The 20200-nt window shown below is 44.1% G+C and overlaps 3 protein-coding genes across 5 annotated transcripts in view; 1 reads left to right on the top strand and 2 right to left on the bottom strand.

Moving 5' to 3' along the window:
• LOC109572196 (zinc finger protein 154-like) overlaps positions 1–1836 on the top strand; it is a 28230-nt gene extending 26394 nt beyond the window's left edge. Inside the window, exon 6 of the mRNA XM_070771909.1 lies at positions 1001–1836. The gene's annotated coding sequence lies outside the window, so the exon portion shown is untranslated. The remainder of the gene's footprint in view (positions 1–1000) is intronic.
• LOC109572197 (zinc finger protein 154-like) lies at positions 1830–11335 on the bottom strand. The gene is made up of 3 exons (XM_019978776.2): positions 11109–11335; positions 4956–5082; positions 1830–4474 (listed from the first exon to the last, which is right to left on the bottom strand). The coding sequence occupies exons 1-3, from the start codon at positions 11139–11141 to the stop codon at positions 3174–3176; spliced, it is 1461 nt and encodes a 486-aa protein (XP_019834335.2). The 5' UTR covers positions 11142–11335; the 3' UTR covers positions 1830–3173.
• LOC109572191 (zinc finger protein 814-like) overlaps positions 11296–20200 on the bottom strand; it is a 93058-nt gene continuing 84153 nt past the window's right edge. For 2 of the 3 annotated variants that reach the window (XM_070771906.1, XM_070771904.1), the window contains 2 exons: positions 17010–17100; positions 11296–11436 (listed from right to left, as the gene is read on the bottom strand). In XM_070771906.1, the coding sequence (XP_070628007.1) occupies positions 17015–17100 (86 nt within the window). In that variant the 3' untranslated portion in view covers positions 11296–11436; positions 17010–17014. Of the gene's footprint in view, positions 11437–17009; positions 17101–20200 lie in introns of those variants that run through there. The other variant, XM_070771905.1, reaches the window with a different exon arrangement.

Below are 20200 nucleotides of genomic sequence, written 5' to 3' on the forward strand. Positions count from 1 at the left end.
GGCCACTTCAAAGCAGAAGTGTTTTCTTCCCAAATCCCCTTCCTCCCCATTTAAGTACTTTGCTGGAGTTAAGCTCTGTCTTATTTCTGTGTCCTTCCCAAATTGTTGTGATGTACAAGGGATTATTTCTTAATTTCCTTGTCAAAATTCCAACTTTCCCAAACAAGTGACTTACTTCAATAGAGTCCATAAGCAGTTCTTCCATTCTTAGGCGGGATTCACCTTATTACTACAGTGACCTTAAAGTCTTGCCAAAACCAGCACTCAACTCTCTTTCCCTTGGTGTTTCACTTAGTATGTCTGGCAAAAATTTACAAGTTTTGACTTTTTACTGTGATAATGTTGTGCAGGGACATCATCCAAGTCTTAATTCACATTGTAATTAGTGATTATTTATAGCGAAGTAACTTGTAGGTACTTTTTAATACCACACGAAAATACCAGGTTTTTTCTCTCCCTACTCCTTTAAAGAGCTAGTAATATTGAATTGGCACAAAAATTTGTCTAGGTTTTGCTATGAAGATGTTATGCAGAAAACTGACTGCACTTTTTGGCCGACTCACCATGTGCTGTAGGTCCCAGCCACTGGTAGCAGTGATGGATGCTCTCAGCTGGGATGCCCCAGGCACTCACTGGAAGACCTTGTAACTTCACTGAGTCCTACTGCCATTCCCCCTGCACCGCAGTGCTTGTGGTTCTTACTATAACCGTAGGAAGAACGTCAACAAAATCTGATCCGAAACTTGAGGAACAAGACATTACTGAGAGCCTGTGGAGGGTGTCCTGGGGGCATGCCACAGTGAGGTGGTGAGGGAAAGGAAGGGAACACAGACTTGAAGCTCTGCCTTTATTAGTTTCCAAGGGTGGTGGTCTCTAGGGTTTCATGGTTTTCACTTGTCCTGAGTAGGTTTACAGAGCTCAAGGGTGTATTAGGGTGCAGGAGACTGGAAGGAAGGGTTTCTTACACTGGGGCACATACAAGCACTTGAATGTTTTCCAGGCTATGCTGCGTGGGGGACAGCAAAACGGACAAACCATCAGCAACTTCCAGAACAGCCAGCTTACAAGCACGGGGCCTGGGTGCAGCCAGTATGTTTAAACAGCTTCAGAGAGACCAAACGAACCACATCTAGAATGTGGTAAATTCTACTGGAAGGATGGATGAAACTTATGAAACATAGAAGCTTCTAAAGATGTGTTTTGCAAGCAGCTTGGGATACCTCAGTACTGTATTTTGTGTATAAGTTACCTGGAGCAATGAAGATTCTTTATCTTAGAGTGGTCCCGAGATGTTAGGTGTTACAATCCACTATTATAGTGGGCCTAGTGAGCTAGATGAAGGCAGAGTGAAAGCTTCAGAAAGCTGAAGCTCCCGTCACCCACTCCTTTCCAGCGGTTATAACATAAGGCTTTATTTGTAACAGCCAAAACCGGGAACAAGCCAATGTGCAATCAGGTGGGTAAACAAACGGTGCCTCTATAGAGGAACACTCTGCTGAGAAATGAAGGCACTTACATAAGCAGCACTGTGAGCTGCACAGGGAAGAAAGCACAGTATCAATTAAAAAGTAAACAGTTTAATGATTCCAACTATATAAAATTTTATAAAACAAGCTAATTTACTGTGAAAGAGTAAAATCAATAGCAACTATAAAGGACAGAAGGGAGAGTTTTTAAAAGGGTACAAGTGAGTTTCCTGGTAGCCTAGAGGCTAGAAACCTGGGCTTCACTGCCACAGCCCCAGATCAACCTCTGGTTGACTTGAGATATCCCAGAAGCTATGCAGGGTGGCTAAAAAAAAAAAAAAATGAAAGGGAACAAGCAAACTATTTGTTGTAGATATGTTTTTTAATAGTTTTATGGGTGTACAAGTAAACAGTATCATATTGTACAATTTTAATCAATTATATTTCAATAAAACTTTGTAGAAATTTGTTTTATGTAGAAATTTTCCTAGTCTTTTTTTTTTCCCCCATAACCAGAGCTTTAGAAACCTGCCTTTCCCTGGCAGGCCCTCCATCAAGGAAAAAAATATACTGGTAAAGACTGTTTTTGAGTCAGCAGGAAACTGGTCACAAAAGCTATATCCCTGGGCTCCAGCTTCATCCCCGTCTGTCATTGTCTGTGCAGCATGATGCTTAGGGTGAAAAGGCCAGAGGTTATGAGAATAAGCAAAGCTTTATTTGCTCTGACAATGACTGCAACTAAAGGAAGAATACATGAGCGGAGTGTACTCACGCATCTAACACACCACAGTCACTGGGACATTTGTGGAGGTGCCTTTACAGCAGGCACGTCCTTTCATTGCCACAGCCTCCTCCAGTGCACATAACCACATCCAGCATTTCTGTGTGAAGTTTCTGGCTTCACCCTTGAAATCGTTCAGTAACACCAGAAAACCCAGCTCGAGACCTGAAGGCACATGATTTCTGCAGTACCTGGAGCTTCTCCACAACAGTGCTCAGCATTATGTGTAATACTGGGGAAAAGGGAACTGATTTCTATGCTTCTCACAGAAGCACCAGAGGTGCTTCTTACAGGTGACCTCTGGGTCCCCATATTCCCTGCATCCAAGCCATAAATTAGGGCCCTTTACTAAAAGCCCTCTCTCTTTCCCAGGAGACTTTTGGCAGCTATGCAAGCTGGACCTCTAGGGGAAGATGGTAAGCCTATTGCTGTCAATGTTACCCACACTTCGCTAAAATTGGATTGAGCCCTAATTTGTCAGAGGGGAAGGAATATGAAGTACCCCTGAAAATTATTCATACTGTTCTGTAGAGAATGGGACAGAGATGAGACATCTCCCTCCCCTGATCAAACTGCCAGGACTGATAAAAAGTGTTGGAACCTGGAAACTACTGGCTGGTAGGGGTGAGGCTTCTGCTACAGAAACCAGAAGGGATATAACTGAGGAAACAGAGCCAGCAGTGAAATATGCAGAAAGGCTTCTAAAAGCTTCCCACCAACCTACAAACGCAAAGGGAATGTTTCTGCTGTGTATGTTCAGCTGTATAATGCTCAACTTCTAGGAGATGGCCCCTTCACCAAGAAACCCATGTTCCCTGTTGGGCTTAGACCTTTAAGATGGTTTCCCCAAATCTGCTGCATAATTTTCTAGTTGAATATAGACACTGGCTGTGACTGGTGTTCTCACAGTCATTGCATTCGTGAGGTTATCTGGTGTGCAGTTTTCTGTGTTGAATGATGTGGGAGCTTTGACTAAAGGATTTCCCACATTCCCCACATTCATAAGGCTTTTCTCCTGTGTGAACTCTCCGGTGCTGAATGAGATTGGACTTTTGGCTGAAGGATTTCTCACATTCATCACACTTGTAAGGTCTGGCTCCAGTGTGAATTCTCTGGTGTTGATTGAGGGTGGAACTGTGGCTAAAGGATTTCCCACATTCCCCACACTCATAAGGCCTCTCTCCAGTGTGAATGCGCAGGTGCTGCACAAGTTTGCATTTGTAACTGAAAGATTTTCCACATTCAGTGCATTTATAAGGCCTTGCCCCACTGTGGATCTTCTGGTGTTGAATGAGATTGGAGCTTTGGCTAAAGGAATTCCCGCACTCACCACACTTATAAGGCCTGGCTCCAGTGTGAACTCTCTGGTGTTTAATGAGAGTAGAGCTGTAGCTGAAGGATTTCCCACACTCACCACACTCATAAGGCCTCACTTTACTGTGAATCTGTAGGTGCTGCACAAGTCTTAGTTTGTAGCTAAAGGCTTTCCCACATTCATTGCACTTATAAGGCCGTGCTGCAGTGTGACTTCTGTGGTGTTGAATGAGTCTGTAGCTTTGGCTAAAGGACTTCCCACATTCGCTGCACTCATAAGGCCTTGCTCCTGTGTTATCAGGTCTCTGGCAATTGATAAGGAGGGAACTTTGGTTAAAAGGTTTCTCACAGTCATCACAGTCCTGATAGTTTTTTCTAGTGAGAATCTGCTGATTCTGAAAAAGTGTGTATTCACAGCTAAACAGTTTCTCATACTCACTGCACTTGTACTGACTTTTTCCACCAAGAAAGGGCTCTGCACACTGAGAGCTGCTCTGTGGCTTTGTCCCTTTGAGTGTGGCCTGATGCTGGAGGAGGTTCAGCATAGCCAGGAAATCCTTGCCCACTTCCTCACAAGTGAAGGGCTTTGCTGATATGTGAAATCTGCAACTTCTCACACATGCCTTGTCTGTGTCCCTTCTGGATGGCTTCTCATTGCTGGGCTCTGGGTGGAGGCCAGGGCTGAACCTTGGTTGCTTCTCACACTCCTCACCGGGCTGTGAGTTTTGCTCAGGATGCAGGCCTTGGTGCTCAGGCAGCTGTAGATCGTCTCTCCTGGCCCTGACACACCCCTCACAGGGCTGAGTCTTCTCCATGGATGGGTATGGAACTACAGTCTTGCCCCGTGATGTTTGTTCTACAGGAACACTCTCCACAGAAAATGCCACTGCCTCCTCCATTCCATACCAACAACCTGAAAGCACAGACGTGCGGGTGAGATGCCTGTCGTCTGTGGTGGAGGGGGCAGCCTCTACACAATTCTGTGTGAGACTCAGCACAGCCCATTGGATTGTTCTCAATATGAGGTTGATGTGCAGTACTGAGGCTCTGAAAGTCTTAAGAATTAGGAAGCCTCATAAGATAAAGAATGTAAAGGGGAGAGGTGCAGAAAAGAAAGAAACATCCAGTTCAAGTTCTCTGCCAACACCCTTCATGAGAGCCTTGGCTGAGTGACATTTCAGCGCTATGTGAGAGTTTCATGAACAGCAGCCTGGGACACTGGTTGGATTTTTTGGCAGCACAATTAGAGGTGGCAGGCTCATGAAGAGGTAGCTTAGCCCAGCCCTGTTGACCCTAGTGCCTACCAGCCAGGCAACTGGGGAAAGGAGGCAGCACCTGTGTCTGAAGTGAGCAGAGTTGAGTACAAGGTACTGGGGTAGGTGTGAGGGCCTTACCCAGTGAGGTCACAAGCGCAAAGTTCTCCAGCATCACATCGTGGTACAGGCATCTCTGATTCTCATCCAGGAGACCCCACTCCTCCCAGGAGAAGTACACAACCACATCTTCAAAGGTCACACTGCCCTGCCATGATGGGGGAAAAGATGAAATCACAAACTCTCCCAAAGACCACAACCCATCACTGACACATCGACCTATGCCCACCCTCTCTCCAACTCGGGAGATGAAACCAGACCCACTGTCTGCAAATGGCCCCACTGATCACTGGGGCCAGAAGTCACCAAGAGGAGGCACACAGGCAAAAAGACATGGCACAGCTGCCAGGCAATGTCCCTAACTTGTGGGCAAATCATGTACGTCTCCCACTGGGGCCCTGAGACTTACTCCTTCTGCAAATGCACATCCTTCTTAATATGGTACATCCCTCACATCTCTAGACACCACAGCCACATGTCCCAGGCCACCATCTGACCACCCCACAGCTTAAGTGCCTCTTTGGCATCCCTATAAATTATGGTAGTTCAATCATCTCCTACTTTACCCCAGGGGGGAGGATGGGATCATGTCCTATGGTTATAGAGATGACCAAACACAGGAGACCTAATGTTGGTCAGATGAGATCAACAGCAACGTATTAATCATCTACTCAGTCTGGGAGATGAGGAGACCACACACTCACAGAGCCAGAGTGGAGCTACATGAATGGAAAGAGTGAACAATGATCCTCCAGGGGCAGGCAGGGAACTGAAACCACCTGAGAAGGGATGAGCAGAAAGTCCATTTAATCCCTGTGAGAAAGAAGACTGTTGGGTTAGGAGACCTTATGTGTAGGAGCAGAGTGAGAAGAACCAGCACTCAGGCCATTTGAAGTCCTCATGGTTTCACAACACAGCACTTAAATAACACTGGCTTTAATCTTTAATTTTAGGCTTACACCACAACCTGGCAAAAAACATCCAGAGTATACTTTGACAATTCAAACAGGATTCAAATACTCCCAGGGACTTCTCATGACTTCCTGAGCTGCAGCAGCCCCAGATCTTTCTCTGGAGACCTCATTACTTAGGGGCAGGTCCTTGCCTCAGACTCTGCATTCAGAACATGTCTGCTCTCAGACACACGTGGCCCTCTCCACTTCTGGGCTGCACTCTCAGCCATCACAACTTTCTTCTGTTCACCCAAGCCACATTCAAAGCTCAGCCCCATGCAGTGGACCACCCCCGGCCTTGTGACTCTTACAAATGACCACGTTTGCCCAGGACCTGGTGCCACTAATAGCACTCTCTCTTCAGGTCCCATGAATCACTGTATCCAGTCCTCAGCTGTAAAGGCAGGTGGGCCAATAGCTACCATCCAAGTGCAAGGCCTCGCTGGGGGTGTCTAACCCCTGCCAGCCAGGCCCCATCCTTGGGGAACCCAGAGGGCACCTCCCAGGTACAATCACATGGGCTCAACCTGCACTTGTCAGTCCAATGCTGAGGATGTGGAATCATCAGCTCCTACTACCTCTCCACGTGCACATCTCTCATCTGCAGGCACAGCTGTCCCAACTCTCTGACTCATCACACAGCTTAAGAGGCCTCGATAAAGAGAACCCCCTACTGCTACAGCCCTGTGCAAGACCCAACCACCTGAAAGTGAAGTCACTCAGTCATGTCTGACTCTTTGTGACCCCACAGACTGTAGCCTACCAGGCTTCTCTGTCCATGGGATTTTCCAGACAAGAATACTGGAGTGGGTTGCCATTTCCTTCTCCAGGGGATCTCCCCAACTCAGGGATCGAACCCAGGTCTCCCTCATTGTAGGCAGATGCTTTTACCGTCTGAGCCAGGGAAGTCCAACCATCTGAGGCAGCCTAAAATCCAGGCCCCCCGCCTTGTCTGCCTCTGATCTGTGCTTCAGTCTCAGGCACCCAGAACCATGCATGGATCTTAAAATATACCATAGCCCTCTTCCCAATTTGTTTGCACTTTCCCCTTTGGGGTTCCCTGGTGGCTCAATGGTAAAGAACCTGCCCGCCAATGCAGGAGACATGGGTTTGATCCCTGGTCTGGTAAGATCCCCTGGAGAAGGGAATGACTACCAACTGTAAATATTGCCTGGGAAATCCCAAGGATAAAGGAACCTTGTGGTCTACAGTGGATGGGGTTGCAATGAGTCAGACACAACCGAGCATGCATGCACTGATGTACCCTACTATCAGAGCCCTTCTCTTTCCTACTACCATTATTGAAACATTTGCAGTCTCAATCTTTGGCTTATTAAGGATTAAAATTCACTGGTACTTTCCATGTGAGTTCCCACAGTCTTCCCATACCCGAGTCCTAACTTCCTCTTACTACAAAGACACTAGTGGTTCGTGCTAATAACCTCACTTTAACTTAATTACCTCTTTAAAAATCCCACCTCCAGATACAGTCCCATTCTGAGGTCCTGGGGGTTAACACTTCAACTTAAAAACTTCAGGGAATGTAATTCTTCTCATTACATGGACACAAATGTTTCCATTCACCTCTAAACTCATCTAGCAGTGTGAGTGAAATACATCAGGCTCCATGAAAGATCACCACAAAGTTCTTGTGAGTCAAGAAAATGCTGAACAAGAGCAGCTCCAGTCTCAGGGTCCCTTTGCCCCAATTACTCCTGGGCCTCTGCATTCACCACAGTCCACTCTTCCCTTGGGAGTCTTGGCCACTTGTTAGACTGTCCCTTCCTCCCACAAATGCCATCTCCTCCAACCAGGTGCCCCAGAAAGAGATGCAGAATGACCTGTTCTTTCTGACCTGAGAGTAACATTACCAAGGGTGAGAATTCCCTTTCCTAAATGTGACACTGAGCTCCTTCCACCCAGTGGTCACCACCTATGTGGCTCTAATGCTGAACTGTTTCAGATTTCTACATTTTTATAACCTCCAACTAACTGGATACCTCCATTCTATATTTTCTGAAACACATCAGGCTCTTAAACATGGCCCAAAACAAAACTCCCACTATCCTCACTGGAAATTGTTCCTACTCCCTTCACTGACTGCTCCAGCCCTGTGAATGGAGACCCCCATGTTCAGCTGTAAAGACAAAAACCTTAGGAGTCATCTGTGAAGAGGCCTTACAAATAAATAGCTGAGAAAACAAGCAAAAGACAGAGGAGAAAACAAAGATTTACCCTACTGAATGCAGAACTCCAGAGAAACAGCAAGGAGAGATAAGAAAACCTTCAATGAAACAGAGGAAAACAACAGAATGGGGAAGACTAGAGAGAACTCTTCAACAAAATTAGATATACCAAGGGAACAATTCCTGCAAAGATGGGCACAATAAAGGACAGAAAATGCTATGGATCAAACAAAAGCAGAAGAGACTAAGACGTGGCAAAAATACACAGAAGGACTATGTAAGAAAGATCTTAATGACCCAGATAACCACGATGGTGTGATCATTCACCTAGAGCCAGACATCCTGGAAGGCAAAGTCAAGTGGACCTTTGAGAGAAGCATCACTACGAACAAAGCTAGTGGGGGTGATGGCATTCCAGCTGGGCTGTTTCAAATCCTAAAAATGATGCTGTGAAAGTGCTGCACTCAATATTCCAGTAAATTTGTTTGGAAAACTCAGCAGTGGCCACAGGACTGGAAAAGGTCAGTTTTCATTCCAATACCAAAGAAAGGTACTTCCAAAGAACATTTGAATACTGTACAATTTGCACTCACTGCAGTATGTAAACTGAGAGCTTCCAGATGTACAAGTTGGATTTAGAAAAGGCAGGGGAACCAGAGATCAAATTGCCAACATCTGTTGGATCATAAAAAAGGCAAGGGAATTAAAAAAAAAAAATCTACTTCTGCTTCATGGACTACGCTAACACCTTTGTGTGAATCACAACAAACTGGAAAATTCTTCAAGAGATGGGAATACCAGACCACCTTACCTGCCTCCGGAGAAATCTGTATTCAGGTCAAGAAGGAACAGTTTAAACCAGACATGGAACAACAGACTGCTTCAAAACTGGGAAAGGGGGACTTCCCTGGTAGTCCAGAGGTTAAGAATCTGCCTTGCAATGCAAAGGATGCAGTCTGACCCCTGGTCAGGGAACTAAGATCCCATATGCTGACATGCCTTGGAGTAACTAAGCCTGAGCCGATTCACTACAACAGCAAAGACCAGATGCAGCCAAATGAAATTAAACAACAACAACAACAAAAAAAACTGGGGAAGGAGTCAAGGCTGTATATTGTCACCCTGCTTATTTAACTTATATACAGAATACATCATGTGAAGTGTTGGGCTGGATGAAGCACAACCTGGAATCAAGCTTGCCAGGAGAAATATCAATAACCTCAGATATACAGATGATACCATCCTGACGGCAAAAAGCAAAGAGGAACTGAAGAGCCTCTTGATGAAAATGAAAGAGGAGAGTGAAAAAGCTGGCTTAAAACTCAACATTCAAGAAACAAAGATCATAGCATCTGGTCCCATCACTCTATGGCAAATAGATCGGAAAACAATGGAAACAAGAGATTTTGTTTTCTTAGGCTTCAAAATCAATGCAGACAGTGACTGCAGGCATGAAATCAAAAGATGCTTGCTTCCTCCTTGGAAGAAAAGCTATGAAAAACTATGAAAAACCTAGGCAGTATATGTAAAACCTAGGCAGTATATGTAAAAGGAGAGACATCGGTTTGCCAACAGACAGAGCTAAAGCTATGGTTTTTCCAGTAGTCATTTGAGAACTGGACCATAAAGAAGGCTGAGTGCCAAAGAATTGATACTTTCAAACTTTGGTGTTGGAGAAGACTCGAGAGTCGCTTGGACTGCAAGGAGATCAAACCAGTCCATCCCTGGTTTGAAGGAATCAGGAAATCAGCCCTGAATATTCAATGGAAGGACTGATGCTGAAGCTGAAGCTCCAACACTTTGGCCTCTTCTGTGAAGAGTCAACTCATTAGAAAAGACCCCAAGGCTGGGAAAAGCAACAGAAGAGGGTGACAGAGAGGAGATGGTTGGACAGCATCACCAACTCCATGGACATGAGTTTGAGGAAGCTCCAGGAAACAGTGAAGGACAGGGAAACATTGTGTGCTGCAGTCATGGGGTTGCAAAGAGTCGGACATAATTCAGCAAGTTAACAAAGATCCAACAACTTCACCTCCACAATTGTGTCTTACACACATCCCACCTGAACTAGTGTGGCAGCCTCCTCTCACCCTCCCACCTAAAATGGAACATGCTGGGCAGCGTAAGGAAAGGTCACCTCCATCTTATGGTCCAAATCTCCCCTTATTCCTACCACCTCCAAAATCAACACCCATATTCCAGGTCTGAGTCCTACCTCCCTGCTCTGTTCTCATCAGAAGGAGACTGACATTTCCCTGAATACTCCAGGCCGGCTTCACCTTCACCTTCTTGGACATACTGGTAGGTATGCCCGAGACCACTTCAGTTTACTGATCTCTGGAATGAGGAACACTTCCATATAGTAACCTCCGGCCTTGTCCTGATGCTTCTCCAGGGCCCTGACACCACATGGATAGGGCTGCCATCAGTGAGCCCTGGGAACCCTGCCTTACTGTGAAGGTTCCAAAGGTGCTTCAGCTGTTGTGGGAACGATGAGGTAGACGAAGTGGAGGCGGATGACCAGGGTGGAGCTTCATGGGCTCTGCTCTGCTCACCCCGGAGCAGAGAGCCCTCCAGCTGCCTACACCCTGGGAGACTCAGTCCTCAGCCACAGGACTCAGTCTCCCTGTACTTCACTGTTACCAACCCTCTTAAGCTTGTTTTTCATCTAAAGACCTCCTGGGAAACTTCACGTTTCTCCTTTGCTGAAATTCTCCAATAGTCCCCAGGGATTTCAAAATGAAGAAATAACCCCTGAGCCTGCCAATCCAGGTGCCATTTAATTTTAATTCACTGTTCCCTAAAGAAACAGGTTTCCTGAATGCTCCCAGCTCAGTCCAACCTCCAAGCCGCTATACTTGTGGTGCCCTCTGCCCATCACCCTCTCCCACACGCCATCACTGTCTGTCAGATACAGGGCCCAACCTATGACCACCTCAACATCCTGGATCCCAAGGCTGCAGGTATGTGAGCAGGTGCCCCACACTCTGGGCTTCAGTGTCTGCTGGGGTGAGGGCCCAGAGGACGAGGGTTACCTGATGCGGGTCCCTCAATGTTGCGGCCGCCATCGGACTCCGAGGTGGAGCAGCCTAGCGCTTCAGATCTGTCCCTGTGAAGCAGGCGCAATGGTTTTTCTTGCTCACGTCTCCTTCTCAGTCTGGGTCACCTTGGAACAGACCCAGTGTTCTGGAACCTCTGAGTAGGAAACAGATCGCCACTAGGAGGATGCTGGAAGTCCTGTCCCAACACGATGGTATACACAGAAATGCCCCTCTCCTGGACCTTCATTGGTTCCACGCTGATGTGCCTGTGTTGGCTCGGGGTCCTCTGGGCACTGTGGTTCTCACAGCAGTGAATAAAACACTGAATTAAATAAATAAAACAGTGATTTAAGCAGTGAATTAAAACTCTGCCTGCATGTATAGACTCTGCCCATAGTGCAGGAGATACAGAAGATGTGAGCTCGATCCCTAGGTTGGGAAGATCCCCTGGAGAAGGAAATGGCTTTCTTGCCTGGGAAATCCCACGGACAGAGAAGCTTGGTGGGCTACACTCCATGAGGTCACAAACGAGTCAGACACGACTTAGTGACTAAATAACAGCAGTATTTTAGCTACTAACTGAATGTATTTTTTTAATTAATTTTCTACTTTTGCTTGTGTGGGTCTTGGTTGTTGTGTACGGGCTTTCCCTAGCTGCAGAGAGCGGGGACCACTCTCTAGCTGCTCTGCACGGGCTTCTCATTGCAGGGGCTTCTCCTGTTGCTGTGCATGGGCTTAGTGGCTCTAACAGCGTGTGGGATCTTCCTGAAGCAGAGACTGAACTTACATCCCGTGCACTGGCAGGTGGGTTCTTACCCACTGTGCCACCAGGGAAGTTCCGTCTGCCTTTTTAATAAGTGGTAATGCTGTCTCAGTGATTCAACCTCGCTTCAAGAAACAAGAAGAAATATCTCAAAACTGCCAAACCTTACACCTAAAGTGACTAGAGAAAGAACAGTCCCCCTCAAGTTAGTATAAAAAAAGAAATTTTGGGGGCTTCCCAGGTGGCTCAGTGGTAAAGAACCTGCTTGCCAATTCAAAAGACACGGGAAGACCCCACATGCTGCAGAGCAACAAAGCCTGTGTTCCACAGCTGCTGAGCCTGCACGCTCAGGAGCCCGGAAGCCGCAACTACTGAGCCCACGTGCTGCAACTACTGGAGCCTGCATGCCCAGAGCTCACGCTCCAACAGAAGAAAGCACAGCAATGAGGAGCCCACACACTGCAACTGGAGAGCAGCCCCTGCTTGCCACAACTAGGGAAAAAGTTCGTGCAGCAACAAAGACCCAGTACAGACAAAAATTTTTTAAATTAGAAAAAGAAATCATAAAGACCAAGGCAGAAATGTGTGAAATAGCAACAAAGAAAACAACAGCAAAGATCAATAAAACTAAGAGTTGATTGTCTGAGAAGATAAATAAAATTGATAAACCTTTAGCCAGATTTACCAAAAAAGAGGTGGTGGGGGGAAGAGGACTCAAATCAATAAAATTTGACATGAAAAAAGAGAAATTAAAACTGACACTGTAGGAATACAAAGGATCATAAAAACTACTGCAAGCAACTCTATGAGGATAAAATGGACAGCATGAAGAAATGGACGAATTCTTGGAAAGGTATAACTTTCCAAGATTGAATCAGAAAGAATTAGAGAATATGAACAGATCAAACAACATGTAATTCAATAGAAGGTATAATTAAAAATCTTCCAACAAAGTCCAGGATCAGGTGGCTTCACAGGTGAATTCTATCAAACTCTTAACAAAAACTGCAGAGAGGGGAATATGCCCATACTTGTCCTATGAAAGTCATCACTCTGACACCAAAACCAGAAAAGAATACCACATATAAAAAATTATAGACCAATGTCACTGATGAACATAAATGCAAAAATCTTCAACAAAATATGAGCAAACAGAATCCAACAACACATTAAAAGGATCATACAGCTTGACTGAGTGGGATTTATCCCGGGGATTCAAGGAAAAACTGGGATGCAATTAAAGAATATACACAAATCAATCAATGTATACACTATATTAATAAATTAAAAATCAGATGATCATCTCAGTAGATGCAGAACAAAATTCAACACCCAGTCATGGTTTAAAAAAAAACTTTTCCAGAAAATAAGCACAAAAGGAATCTACCTCAACATAATAAAGGCTGTATAAAGCAAACCCACAGCAAACATCATTTTCAATGGTGAAAAGCCGAAAGCACTTCTGCTAAGAGTAGGAACAAGGTAATGATGTCCACGCTCACCACTACTACTCAGCACAGACTTGGAAGTCCTAGACACAGCACTCAAAAAAAGAAAAAGAAAAGAAATACTAATTGGAAAAGAGGAAGTAAAAGTGTCACTGTTTGCAAACGATGTACTAGACACAGAAAACCCTACAGATGAAACCAGAAAACTACTAGAGCTCATCAATGAATCTTAAAGTTGCAGGATACAAAAGTAATGCGCAGAAAGCTCTTGCATTCCTATGCACTAACAACAAAAGAGCAGAAAGAGAAATTAAGGAAATAACCTCTTTTACCATAGGAAGAAAAAGAATAAAATACCTAGGGATAAACATACCTAAGGAGGTAAAAGACCTGTACTCAGAAATCTATAACATACTGATGAAAGAAATCAAAGATGACACAAAGAGATGGAGAGAGATATCAAGTTCTTGGATGGGAAGAGTCAATATTGTGAAAATTACTAAAGTACACAAAGCAATCCACAGATTCAATGCAATCCCTATCACATGACCACCAGCATTTTTCACAAAATTAGAACAAAAAAATTTACCATTTGTATGGAAAGCAAGAAGACTCCCAAGAGCTACAGCAAACTACAAAGAAAAATGGAGCTGTAAGGATCAGGCTCCCCACCCTCAGACTGTACTATAAAGCTATAGTAACCAAGACACCACGGCACTGGAACAAAAAAAATACAGATCGATGGTACATGACAGAAAGCCCAGTGACAAACCCACACGTCTATGGGCCATCTAGTCTATGACAAGGGAGGCAAGAACACATACCGGAGAAAAGAAGTCTCTTCTGTAAGTAGGGCTGGGAAAACTGGACAGAATGAAATTAAAACACTACCTTTAAAAAAAAAAAAAAACAAGAAAAACACTGCCTAACACGATACTCAAAAATAAACTTAAAATGGATTAAAGATCTAAAATGTAATACTAGCTTCTAAAAGACTCTTAGAGAAAAACTTAGGGAAAACACTCTTTGACATAAATCACAGCAAGACCTTTTTTGAAGCACCTCACACAGTAATGAAAATAAAAACAAAAATAAATAAATGGGATCTAATTAAATTTACAAGCTTTTCCACAGTAAAGGAAACCACAAACAAGAAAAGATATCCCTCAGAATGGGATAAAATACTTGCAAACAAAGCAGCAAAGGACTAGTCTCCAAATACACAAATAGGGACTTCCCTGATGGGCCAGTGGTTAAGAATCTGCCTTGAAACGGAGGGGACGTGGGTTCAATCCTCAGTCGGGGAACTAAGACCCCACATGCTGCAGAGCAACTACGCCCAGTGCCACAAGCACTGAGCCCACGTGCCACATCAAAAGATCCAGCACGATGCAATGAAGACTCCATGTGCTGCAACTGGGGCCCACATGAAGACATAAAAAGTTAAAACAAACCAAAACATAGAAACAGCTCATGCAGCTCAATATCAAAAGTCAAACAAATGGGCAGAAGAACTAAATAGACATTTCTTGAAAGAAGACATACAGATGGCCAAGAGGCACATGGAAAAATACTCCACATCACTAATTATTAGTGAAATGAAAATCAAAACTACAATGAGGTATCACCTCACATCAATCACAAAGGCCTTCATGAAGAAATCCTCAAGCATTAAGTGCTGGAGAGAATGTGATGAAAAGGGAACCCTCCTGCACTGTTAGTGGGAGTGTAAATGGATATAGTCACTATGGAGAACAGTATGGAGGTTCCTTGAAAAACTAGAAAAAAACCTTAATTCAAAAAGATATATATACGTGTGTATAAGATAATGTTCATTGAAGCACTATTTACAATATTCAGGACATGGAAACAACCTATAGATGTCCATCAACAGATGAATGGATAAAGGTGTTATGTGTATTGGAGAAGGAAAATATGCACACAATAGAGTACTCAGCCATAAAAAGGAACAAAACTGGGTCACCTGTAGAGATGTAGGTGGACCTACAGTCTGCTGAGTGAAGTCAGAAGGAGAAAGACAATCATCATAAGTATGTGGAATCTAGAAAATGGTACAGGTGAACCTACTGCTGCTGCTGCTAAGTCGCTTCAGTCGTGTCCGACTCTGTGCGACCCCATAGACGGCAGCCCACCAGGCTCCCCCGTCCCTGGGATTCTCCAGGCAAGAACACTGGAGTGGGTTGCCATTTCCTTCTCCAATGCATAAGAGTGAAAAGTGAAAGTGAAGTCCCTCAGTCGTGTCTGACTCTCAGCGACCCCATGGACTGCAGCCCACCAGGCTCCTCCATCCATGGGATTTTCCAGGCAAGAGTACTGGAGTGGGGTGCCATTGCCTTCTCCTACTGCCAGGGCACAAATAAGAGATGCAGACACAGAGAATGGACGAATGGACATGAGGGGAGGGGAAGGGGAGAGATTGGATGAATTGGGAGATTACATTTTACATCAATACACTACGTGTATAAAACAGAGAGCTAGTGGGAACCTGTGACACACCACAGAGAGCTCAGCTCAGTGCTCCATGATGACTTGGGGGCGTGGGGGGATGTATGTATTCGTATGGCTGACTCACTTTGTTGTACAGCAGAAACCATCATGACACTGTAAAGTAATCACCCTCCAATTACCAAAAAAAGACGATGCAGTAGATTCAGGGCTCTTTCCTTAATGATTAGAAAACTGGAGTTATTAAAAAAGTTCAAAGCGGCATTGGATTTCAACCATCAAACTCCCCAAATCTGAAAAAGTCGTATGTTATTTAACTTCAGAGCAACATCTCTGAATAATTATTTACAAAACAGTTTTTGCTAGGGAACTGTTGACCAAATCCACCCGCCCTGGCCAGGCGCGCTTGCCTGAGTTGTCTCACAAAAGGAAGTCTCAAAAAAGAACATGTACTGCAAGACAAAACTAACCCGAAAACTAACTGGGAGACTCAGGGAAGGGCAAAAGAGGGAGGAGATGACCAACCCTCCAAAGACCTTCTCACTGGAACCCACCTCAGCTGAGAGATGTTCGTGTCACCAGGAAGGCCCCCGAGTCAGGCTATGGGCCAGGTGAGATGACTGGCAGGAGCCACACCAGAAGCTAACCCCATCACCAGAACACCTGAGACTGTGAGCCACGTGGCAGAGCAGTCCCCCTGGGTTTCCTTGCCCTCCTGCTCTCAGTCAGGGCGCCCCTTCCCAATAAAGTCTCCTGCACATGTGTCTCCTCAGACAATTCATTTCTGAGTGTCAGACAAGAGCCCACTCTTAGGCCATGGAAAGGGTCTCCCTTCCTGCAACAGATTCTTGTGTAGCCTACAACTACTGAATGGCTTCAACTGCTATTCAATAGTGAATGTAAAATTCCCAACAGATTAACTGGAATAGTTCACGAGATTATAAACATAAAAGGAAAGTTTATATTAAATACATGACTGAATATCCTAGGGGGAACTTTCTGAGCCCACATCTTTGGAAAAAGGTGTTCTCCCTACCCAGCAGACAGAGCAGAACATAGACACAGCGGTCAATGCTAATCAGCACAAAGTGACAAAATGTTGAGAAACATAAAGACACAAGAAAGGTTTTCATCTGCCAGTGGCCTGGGTTTACAACCAGAGTCATCCAAAGGACAAAGATAGAAGTGAGTAAGTAAGAAAAAGCCAAACATGCTTACCAGGATCAGGATGGTACACGTGGCTCTGACTTCACAGGCAGGTCCAGAAGGAAGTCTACTGCTGAGAATGTACTGGACTTACTGCTTGTACCTGCAAAGAACAAAGACAATGGAGGCATTAGCCCAGACGACAAGGCCCAAACACACCACGTCAGTACCACAGACGCCGACAACACTTCCTCTCAGTCCACCTGGAAAGCCCCAGGGAGATGTACACACATACCCACACCCCATATTGCTGTTTTTGCTCCTCACCACGCTAACAGGAATGTCAATCTACACCAGGAGTTTCAGGATCCAGTCTAGGAAACAGGAGAAGTCAGAGTAGTCAGTGGATGGAGCTAAGACTTTGATCCCAAAGAGGTGTGCATACAAAGCTTAATGGCCTAGAAACTACTCAGGAGGCAAGTCATGCTGGGAGAAAGTCCCATATTCTTTCCATGTAAATAGAAGATGTGTTTACATCCAGCTTCATTCTATCCAAAAGCTGCCACCACATGATCCCTTTAGAGAAAGGACCAACTTGTTAGCAAAGACCAAGTGATCCAAAGAGGTCTCATCTCATGCCCAAATTGGAATTACAGTTATAGTGAGGAATTTCCAAGGATCCCAACCCAGTCTGAGTGAAGATAATAGCCAAATTAAAGTTAGTAGAAACTACTCCATCAATTTAGAAAGTATGTTAGAGACTGATTTTATTTGAATCAGAGGAATCCGGTGACAAAGATAATGGGTAATTCTAATACCAGAAAATTAACTTGGTTGGTCACATAACAAATCACTTTAATTTAATAATAAGAGCAATCTTTTGTAATAACAAAGCTATTTGGTATAGACTGTTTCATAGTAACAAAGAATAATCAACCTGGATTATTAGTCTCTCAGTGACTAATAATAAAGAGAGATTAAATAAATCATGCTGCATCCTCATAATAAGCATTAGGTAGTCGTGGACATGATCAATAAATTTTCTCTACTGCTGAGCCTTCAGACCATAATTTACATTCCAGAAAAAGAATGCCATATTCAGAATATCTTAAGACAGATATCTTAATAAAAATATCTAATACATATTCTTACCTACTCTTACAAGTAAGAATATCAACAGTAAAAATATGTACATTCTTACTATATATTTAAGAATATCATATAGCAATACTACAAAGAACATTTGTTAGTAAAGAGGAGAAGTGAGCGCCAGGATTTAAGGCAGAAAAGGATAGGCTAATTCTACCACCCACCAAAAAAATATGTCCTTTTCATCACAGGGGACTGGAATACAAAAGTAGGAAGTCAAGGGAGGCATGGCAAGTTTGGCCTTGGAGTACAGAATGAAGCAGGGCAAAGGCTAACAGAGTTTTGCCCAGAGAACGCACTGGTCATCACAAACACCCTCTTCCAACAACACAAGAGAAGATTCTACACAGGGACATCACCAGATGGTCAATACCAAAATCATACTGATTATATTCTTTGCAGGAGAAGATGGAGAAGCTCTATACAGTCAGCAAAAACAAGACCAGGAGCTGACTGTGGCTCAGATCATGAACTCCTTATTGCCAAACTCAGACTTAAATCGAAGAAAGTAGGGAAAACCACTAGACCATTTACGTATGACCTAAATAAAATCCCTTACGATTATACAGTGGAAGTGACAAATAGATTCAAGGGATTAGATCTGATAGACGGAGTACCTGAAGAACTATGGACGGAGGTTCGTGATATTGTATAGGAGGCAGTGATCAAGACCATCTCCAAGAAAAAGAAATGCAAAAAGGCAAAATGGTTGTCTGACGAGGCCTTACAAATAGCTGAGAAAAGAGAAGCAAAAGGCAAAGGAGGAGAGGAAAGATATACGCAACTGAATGCAGAGTTCCAAAGAACAGCAAGGACAGATAAGAAAGCCTCCCTCAGCAATCAATGCAAAGCAACAGAGGAAAACAACAGAATGGGAGAGACTAGAGATCTCTCAAGAAAATTAGAGATACCAAGGGAACATTTCAGCAAAGATGGGCACAATAAAGGACATAAATGGTATGGACCTAACAGAAGCAGAAGATATTAAGAGATGGCAAGAAAACACAGAAGATTTGGACAGAAAAGATCTTCATGACCCAGATAATCACGATGGTGTGATCACTCACCTAGAGCCAGACATCCTGGAATGCAAAGCCAAGTGGGCCTTAGGCAGCATCAGTATGAACAAAGCTAGCAGAAGTGATGGAATTCCAGTTGAGCTATTTCAAATCCTAAAAGATGATACTGTGAAAGTGCTGTACTCAATATGCCAGCAAATTTAGAAAATTCAGCAGCGGCCACAGGACTGGAAAAGGTCAATTTTCATGCCAATCCCAAAGAAAGTTAATGCCAGAGAATGTTCAAACTACTGCACAATTGCACTTAGCTCACACACTAGCAAAGTAATGCTCAAAATTCTCCAAGCCAGGCTTCAACGGTACATGAAATGAGAACTTCTTGATGTTCAAGCTGGATTTAGAAAAGGTAGAGGAACCAAAAATCAAATTGCCAACATCTGTTGGATCACAGAAAAAACAAAAGAGTTCCAGAAAAACATCTACCTCTGCTTTATCGACTATGCCAAACCCTCTGACCATGTTGTACAAATGCAGTCTGGTTGATAATCAGGACTCCCGATTACAAAGCTGCTAACCCCTGGGAAAATATAAACACCAGTCTTTGGTTACACAAGAAGGCCTAGACAAGAAGAACCATTTTTCTGAATTGGTTCCGTTGCTGCTTTGTCTCTGAAATCAGTATCTTGCAAGTAAGGGACTGCCTTTTACAGTTCTTGTAAGGCCCATGACATACAGCACTCTATGGAAAGATTATCAGTGCTACGATGGACGAGAATTCTGATCAAGAAATCACCACAGAAGTCAGGAAGGATTATACTACTTAAGATGCTCTTGTTATAGAAAAAGCTGTGAAAGCTATAAAGCCTGAAACAATAAATTCCTACTGGAGAAAAATGTGTCCAGATGACTTCATAGGATTTAAAACAAAGGCAGTCAAGAAAATCATGAGAGAGACTGTTATGTATGGTGGCCGGGGGAGGGGAGCAGGTAAGAAGGTGAAGGGTTTCACAATATGGATCTTGGAGAAATTCAAGAGCTAACTGACCCCATACCAGAGGAATGAACAGAAGACAACTTGATGGAGATGAGTGCTTC

The sequence above is a fragment of the Bos indicus genome, chromosome 18, assembly GCF_029378745.1.
Source record: "Bos indicus isolate NIAB-ARS_2022 breed Sahiwal x Tharparkar chromosome 18, NIAB-ARS_B.indTharparkar_mat_pri_1.0, whole genome shotgun sequence".
NCBI lineage: Eukaryota > Metazoa > Chordata > Mammalia > Artiodactyla > Bovidae > Bos > Bos indicus.